Source organism: Pygoscelis adeliae, unplaced genomic scaffold (genome assembly GCF_000699105.1).
Source record: "Pygoscelis adeliae isolate BGI_AS28 unplaced genomic scaffold, ASM69910v1 Scaffold126, whole genome shotgun sequence".
Lineage (NCBI taxonomy): Eukaryota > Metazoa > Chordata > Aves > Sphenisciformes > Spheniscidae > Pygoscelis > Pygoscelis adeliae.
In genome coordinates this window covers 509,205-517,097 of record NW_008824896.1, presented here as the reverse complement: position 1 = coordinate 517,097, position 7,893 = coordinate 509,205, and the positions used below count along the sequence as shown (strand labels likewise).

Sequence of the window (7,893 nt, the reverse complement as noted above, 5' to 3'; positions counted from 1 at the left end):
GGGGGGCAGCGGTGCCTGCTCAGCCCTGTTTGCTCCAACCTCGGAGCTTCTCTGCTTCTTTTCTTCAGAGCTTCGCATCTTACTGCTCTGTGGCAGTGACCTGCTGGAGTCCTTCTGCATCCCTGGTCTCTGGAACGAGGCGGATGTGAGTCACCACCGCTGGGCAGCCCTCCATGCTCCTCTTCCCCAGGCTCCCTTCCTCCTCCTCTGCTTCCCACACCCAGTGCTCCTGGGAGCCACTCAGGTCCCTTGGGATGGCAGGAGCTGTGCTCACCATCCCCACTGTCTCCTCCATCCCAACCCTGACCCTTCACCTCCCCTACACATGGGCAGCTTGAGGGACAGGGTCTTCTGCTCCTGAATCACCAGCCCTACCCAGCCTCCCCTTCCGCAGACCCAAGCCCTGCTCCCACTCACTGTTCATGCAGAGGATGTCACCAGGGGTGTAGGGTAAGTCTATCCCAAGGGATTTCCAAAGGCTGCAATCCCACTCCTCGTCCCTTGGAAGGAGCCAGCATCAAGTAGATACCAGTCCCAGCAGAGTGAGGTGTGGAGGTAGGAAATAAGGTATTTACAAAAGTTGGCCAGATGTTAGAAATTAAACACATTTACAGCCAAATCAACAGCTTTCACTTAATAAAAGGCTTTTCCTGCAATGTGGGGTACCCAAGTACGCATCTTTACAAAGGCCGAGAAGTAAAACCAGCTTGATTCCTCATCCTCAGCCAGATGATGCCGAACACCAACTCACAGCTGACATGAGCCCGTCTCAGCACCTTCACTGCCACAACTCAAATGGACGAAATCCACTGCTCGCCTCTCTGTGCTCGCCCCCCAATTAGTGAAGGACTGCAGCAGGACACCCGGCACCCTGGACACCGCGGTCCCTGCCTGAAGAAGCCATATTTTCATGGGAGGACACCAGCCTTAGACAGAGGGACTGGGTTATCAACCCCCATGCTGCTCCCAGCAGTCAGAGCTGTGCTGGCTATGGGAGCTCACCCGGCTCTTCGCTGAAATCAGGCGGTCAACACAACCCCTCCCCTCCTTAAGCCCCTCAACCATTTCTAAAATCAATTACCACATCTTCAATCCTAAGTTTTTTAAAACAATTAGCTGGCAGATATCTCCTCTGACAGGCTACAAAGTCTGAGATGAGGCAAGTCTTGAAGCCCAGCCCAAAGGATGCAAAAATTGGATGTCAAAGCACAGGCAGAGGAGACATTCTGCACCAGCACCACCTCACAGGCTCCTGCTGCCCGAATTTGCTGACCCAAAGCTCCTTCGGATGAGCCTGGTTTGTCTCACCCAAGATGGGTGGTGAGCAGTGGGAGCCATCCTCATGTAGTGGCAAACTTGGCCACCAGCCTTGGTGCAAACAACCTTGGAAGAACAACCCTACAGACCTCTGTCCGGACCAACACGTCCATCCTGCTCATAAAGCCTTCCAGCGAGGCAGAGGTCACATCCTCCTTGGGCAACCTCTTCTGCTGCCGTCCTCCTTCTACCACGAGTCCTCCCTAAAGCCTAACCTCAACGTCTAGTAATAAGATTTAACCCTGTGCCTTTTTATTTCATCCACTGCAGACCACTCACCACACCTTGAAAATTCCAAGTTTCTGCCAAAGGCTGTTGAGATAGACTCAAATTCACTTTCTATCTCCATCCAGACCATGGCCCAGCTTTCATGGTGCAGGGGGGTTGGCAGACAGTGGCAGGTTTTGCGTGGAGTGGTTATAAAGCTCTCCCCACTTTGGGTTGCTCTTAGATGGAGGTGATCGTCGGGGAGTTCGGGATCGTGGTAGTGCCCCGGGATGGAGCAGACCCTGACCGGATCATGAACCACTCCTCCATACTCCGCAAGTACAAAGTAAGCAGATGCATGTGTGGCTGGGGAAGGCTGTGAGAGGACCTGCAGCCTCTCTTTATCCAGGGGAGCATTTCTGCCACAGGGCACAAAATGTCTCAAGGCCAGATGCTCTCAGCTGCTAGGTGGGATGAGCAATGGGGCCACCATGCAGCAGCCCCCTGAGGCCAGCAGGGCTGGCAGGGCAGACACCCACTTTCAGGCCATCCCTTCACTCCTCTCTTCTCCTTCCCCTGCAGAACAACATCCTGGTGGTGAAGGACGACTCAAACCACCCCATGTCGGTCGTCAGCTCCACCAAAAGCAGGTGGGTAGTGCAGGGGGACTCCTGCTACAGGGCGGGGATAGGGGTGCCCCCAGCCAGCACCTCCATTTGTGGGGGCACCTGACCCACCCAAGTAGGCTCTGACCCCTTTCTCTCCCCCTGCACCCCCAGACTGGCCCTGCAGCACGGGGATGGACACGTCGTGGATTACCTCTGCCAGCCCGTCATCGACTACATCCTCAAGAGCCAGCTCTACATCAATGCCTCCGGCTAAGTGCCAGAGGTCTTGCAGCGAGACAGCCCTTGTGTCCCGCCTGCCTACAGCTCTCCATCACTCTTTTTTCTCTCTCTCTCAGTCCGTGTCTCCATCTCTCTCCCCACCCCATGGCCTCCTGCCCGTATCTGCCTCTCACGTCCGGCACCAACGCTCTATCATGCAGCAATGTCCAGGGAACTGCAGCACAGCCCTGAGGGGAACGGTTTGGTCTCTTTTTTTGGGAAACCACCCTCCCCCTCGTATGTGGGGAGGGAGGGGGGACCAGTAAAAGAGCAATGTGCTCGGTGCGCTCGAGGGGAAGCAGCTCTGGCACCTTCCTCCCAGCATGTCACTGGGAAATGGTCCCCGCGGTCCGTCCTCCCAGCATGCTCAGAGCAGGGGCTTCCTCTTCTGCATCATCTTACAGTACTTAAGCTCAATAAATCTAGGTGGACTTTTTTTTCTTAAATAGTTTTAGTGCGAGCCCTTTGGACCTCTCAACATGATGACCAAACAAATTCTGGTTGGCAGCAGGCAGTTGTAACTCAACTGGCTCTGTGCCCCACAGCAGGTGAACCTCCTCAGGCCAGCAGTAGGACAAGCCAGCTAAATCCTGCTCCTGGCCCTGAAAAATCACAGAGAGGACATTTCTGAAGGGGAGCAGAGGCCTTGGCAAGCATCGCTGCCAAAGCATTACCACGGGGGATGTCATGTCTCACCTTTCCTTGGCTGCAAGTGAACCCCACCCACCCCAAGCCACCCCCTAGGCAAGTGGAATTGGGGTGATGCTCTACCCTGACCCAGTGTCAGAGGGGGCAGCCCACAGCACCTAGAAAGGGACCTGCCATTTATGAAGCCAAGAAACAAGGGAGGAAGAAGCAGCTGGTGAGAATTTGCCCCAAACCTGGCTGAGCTTCATGGGGGCTGGGTCCATTCCCATCCTCTAGCCTCCAGATCTCCATTTCTGTCTGTAAACTTCCCCCTTCTCCCTCTGCTCCTACCCTCTCCCTCTCCTTGAAGAGTTTATTAAATGCATGATACTTTCCCCCTCCCAAACCAGCTGTGGCTACTTTGCACATCCCTTGGGACATGCCAGGCTCCTGCTCCTCTGCCTGTAACATGCCCCCACATGCCAGGGATGGAGCCTAGTGGAGATGCTTGCATTAAAAGCAGGGCAGGTAACATGGAGCAAAGGAAAATTACTTGAGTCCTGCAGAGGGGAGGGTTGCTGAAGCAGGCCATTGTCCTGCTGAGCATCCCTAGGGTGCGAGGACCCAGCACAGCCCCTGGAAAAGGTCACAGCCACAAGGAGGAAGGTACAGTCCTGCTTTACTCCTCACCTTTTCCTCTCCCTTTGTTCCATCTAACTTTCTATCACTTTGGGTATAGCCCTGCTGCCTGTAGCTCCTGGACATCTGCCCACTCCCTACAAATTTGGGCTAACTAGGCTCAGGCTAGCCCACACCACCGCCCTCTCCCAAAGCACAACCATTGCCCATGCTGGTTTTGTGGCTTTCCTAGGGCAGCACTGTGACTAGCTGGTGGTCCCCAGCAAGGGACAGTGTTGCACTGAGACACCTGAAGGTTGAGAGTCCTCCAGGGTGTTTCGGGGAAAGATCTGAAATTACCTTTTTTTTTTTTCCTCCATTTAACGTCTATGAAGGGTCACAAGCTGCTCTCATGGAAGCTCCAAAGATGAGACATTGCACTAAATTTGGTGACCTGCTAGATGCTGCTGGCATCTCTGTAACAGCAAGCAACTTTGGACAAAACAAGGTAGCCTACAGCCACAGGCTCCTTGCAACAGGCAGGGTTTTACAAGCAGTAGCTAACAACTTCCCAAGGAGGGCACAGCCCTTCCCAGAAGGGAAAGCAAGAGAGACAGAGTGATGTGACTTGCCCAAAGGCCAGAAGAGGTCTTTCCTTGCCAGGGATTGCCCTCCGCATGGAGAGGCTAGTTCAGGAACTGTTGTAAATTTGGCAGCTGAATCCCTCAGCGCCAGCTCTAGTATCTCCAGGAGGTTGCGTACATATCCCATGGGGTGAGGAGATACAGAGACGCCAAAGCAGAGAGGGTGGCAAGAGCGTGTGGGACTTGGAGTGCAGGGACGCCTCTTCTCCAGGGAGGTCTTCAGCCAGTTCGAGCTGCTCACCAACACCCTACTGAGCTCCCTTAGCTAACACGCTGGGCAGGTGCCTGTGGTGGGACATCTCGTCCATGAGACACCCAACATACGTAAGCCAGTAGCTAGACTCCTCTCCACCTGTTGTTCTCACACGTTCAGTTTTTCAGTCTCACCTCCCTCTCCACCCCAACACAGAAGTTATTTCAGACAGCAGCCTCCTCTCCTTGCCAGATGTCACCCATGTTTCTTAGCTCCAAGCTGGAGGAGAAAAAGCAATGGCAGCAACCAGCTTCCAAAACACACACACACACACACACACACAGAGAGGGATTTTAACCTCCTGGGGGAGTGATGCCTCTTTGAAGGGGGAGGAAGGACAGTGGGTTTTAACTGAGGAAAAGACGCAGGGAAATAAAACAAAGGAGATGGAGAAGGAAGGCAGGCGGTGTGTCCGAGAGCCATCTCAGATCCTCCCTCCCTCCCTCAGGTACGCGAGATGGGATGCAGGGGAAGCCAGATGGCTTCCCATCCCACCGCAGTTAGGACGGCATGCCTTAGAGACGTAGCGTTGTGGTACAGATGATGAGTATATTCTGTCTTACTAGTCTTACCTGCGCCTTCGTGTATCTGCTCAGTAAAACTCACAGTATGGGGGGGTGGGATGGGGGGTTTGTAACAGGTCGTTCAGTTCTGGGACTGGTTTGGAAAAAGTCTTTGGGTGGGTATGGGAAAAAAAAAAAGAATCATCCCTGAAGATCCATGTGACCACCAGGGAGGTGACGACCAGGGTTTCCAGGGTGCAGGGGAGGGGTGGGAAGAAGCTTGTGGGTTTTGGTCTTTGAACCTCCACTTTTGAACAGTGCAATTTGCTGAAAGAGAAATTAACTTCAAACCCCTTTTGGGAAAAAAAAAAAAAAGGGGGGGGGGGGGAAGGGGTTGAAGTTGCGTTTTGGAGCCTAATTTTTTTTTTTCTTCTGTTGCTATATGAAAAAAATGGTCATTGACAAAAAAACTTTATCAGCAAAATGTTTAAATTATGTAATAAACAAAACAAAAAGATGTTACTGGTGTCATTTCAAAACAGCCTCAAGACCAAGTCAGCACGAAGAGAGCAAGTGGCTGCACTGCTGGGAGAACTGATGGCCAAACTCACCCAGAACAGGGAGCTAGAGAAAATAAACCAGTAGGCAAGATCCAGTCAAAAGTATTCACTATTTATTGATGTCCTCCCTTTCAGAAAACCCAACTCGTGGAAGAATAAAGTCAGGTCCATAATACCTGTCCCTGTGCTGTACAACAGGAGAAGGAAGACATGCCAAAGGCAAGAATACATCTCACTTAAATAAAAGTATAAGGCAGACATAATACTTGGTACATCCTTACCAAGCAGAAGCATGAGCGCTGCTTTATCAGAGAATCAGAGCTAATGAGGGGTGAGTGAGTCCCCCAAAGTGTCCTCCTCCGTCCAGGATCTCATCTTTCACCACCACACAGGTCAGGGGGCTTCAGCAGAGTTGATTTGCAGCATCAGCTAGCTCTTTTTTCCCCTGAAATGGCATCTAAAGGAAGCTGGGAGTGGTGCCAGAACAGAGCTGGACCCACAGGAAAGCCACAGATGGGTGAAGGGAGCACTGTGGTCTTCAGCTCCTCCAAGCTCTGCTCAGATGTACAGTGGGAAACCCCTGTGGACAACTACTTGAGTCTAAGAAACATCCAACACCACGTGCAAGGGAGGGAGGGGGAACAAGCAGCACCAAACCAGAGGCAGAGACACATTCAAGACATCTTCAATATTTTTAAACCAGTCAAATCAGGGCACTGGCACTCCAGCAGGATGGGACCAGGCTCTCAGACATAAGAGCTTGCATCTGCAGACCCCTGAAGAAAGCCCCCATTCCTGTGACAAGTGCTGCAGGGTCCTGGGTGCTTGTGCAGAGGGGACACCACCTTGCTTCTCCTGGGCTCTGGAACACCCGGGAAGCTGCCTGGTACCAAAATGACCAGTCTTGAAAGGAAAGGTTGTGCTTGAGCCTGTAAGGGGATGGTAAGGAGACCTGCGCTTGCCCAGGAGGAGCTTTGACAAGAAAGCCAGGGGCTTTGGAACTTGAAAAGAAGTGCGGGAGAAAGAAAGGGAACTCTCCTCCTAGCTGAAGGGAGCATGTGGAGCAGGAAAGACTTTCCACTTCAGGAGCCCCAGCAGTTCTCTCTGCTAACCTGCTAGCCTGGGATCCCCCTCTTCCTCCATCCAGCATGTCACTGTGAGCTCAAAGGCAGCTGGCAGCTTTCCCCCCCACTCCTTTAGCAAAACAGTAACCACCTCACTGAGAAGCACCGTGGAAGACCTGCAGCTTTATGAAAAGGGTTGTCAGTGGCACCTGATGCCAAATCTCTAAGTCATAGCAAAACCACACTAGCACCACTCCCAGCAAGGTGAGGACTGGGCAGGCTGGGAAGAGGAAGCCACATGAAGCATCACCAGTGCCACGGCTCAAAACTCATCTCCCCCCGTTGCCTCTTCCCACTGCTTGCTCCCTGCCTCCCGAGCTACCGAAGGCGAGGAAGACCCTGCGGAGAACATGAGGAGGAGGTGGTGGTGGCAGTGTCAAAAATAAGGACAGAGACTTTAGTCCTTCTGTGAGTGCCAGACCAGGAGAGGGGATCCACAGGGGGTGGAGAACCTCTCAGCCATGAACTTCAGGCTTTGAACTGTGCGAACTCCCAAGGTTAACACCAAGCAACTCCCACCTGCACCTCAGAGAAATGTTGTAGGAATGAGCTGTTCTTCAGCCAGTAGCACCTTCACGCAACCAGGCGTCTCTTTCTTCCTGTGACCGAGGGACAGACCACTTTGAAAAAATCAGGGCCAGTGTGACGACGCAAACTTCAGCTGCCACGCTGAACTTGAGGGTAAAAGGATTAGTTCAATACAATCAAATGCAGCCAGTCCTGCCAGGTCTGGGGAGGGCAGCTGGGCCAGGCTCTCCTGCCTTCATCCTGGCAGGTGCTGCAGCCTTTCCAGAGCTTGCTCATGGCAATTCAATGGCTTTTGTGTTGTAGCAGCCTGGAGGAAGATTCCTCTGGATATCCTCCAGGTTCTTAATATCCGCCAGGATCTCGTCAATGCTGCTCTCCAGCGTCCGCACCCGGGCCTTCTGCAGTGCAGCTGTCTGCTCCAGCTCCGACATCTCATCCTTCAGCTGGTTGCTTCTGGTTTTGGCTTTGCTAAAATTCATCTCGAGCTGCTTCAAGCCATCCTCATCCACAGCACCAGGCTGGTCTGTTGCACAGGAGGAAAACAAGGAAGAGGGAACCATGGATGGAGGCTGAGGACCAGATCTTTCTAGATACTTCATCTCCATCCTGCTGCCCAGCCCATTTA

At 52.9% G+C, this 7,893-nt stretch overlaps 2 protein-coding genes across 2 annotated transcripts in view; one reads left to right on the top strand and one right to left on the bottom strand.

Annotated features, from left to right (window-relative positions):
* Window positions 1–2,586, top strand: part of NMNAT2 (nicotinamide nucleotide adenylyltransferase 2) — a 21,542-nt gene extending 18,956 nt beyond the window's left edge. The window contains exons 8-11 of the mRNA XM_009324654.1: window positions 69–145; window positions 1,769–1,870; window positions 2,107–2,174; window positions 2,304–2,586. Coding sequence (XP_009322929.1) covers window positions 69–145; window positions 1,769–1,870; window positions 2,107–2,174; window positions 2,304–2,406 — 350 coding nt within the window. The 3' untranslated portion in view covers window positions 2,407–2,586. The remainder of the gene's footprint in view (window positions 1–68; window positions 146–1,768; window positions 1,871–2,106; window positions 2,175–2,303) is intronic.
* Window positions 2,587–7,540: 4,954 nt separating this feature from the next.
* Window positions 7,541–7,893, bottom strand: part of LAMC2 (laminin, gamma 2) — a 20,437-nt gene continuing 20,084 nt past the window's right edge. The window contains exon 24 of the mRNA XM_009324633.1: window positions 7,541–7,791. Coding sequence (XP_009322908.1) covers window positions 7,541–7,791 — 251 coding nt within the window. The remainder of the gene's footprint in view (window positions 7,792–7,893) is intronic.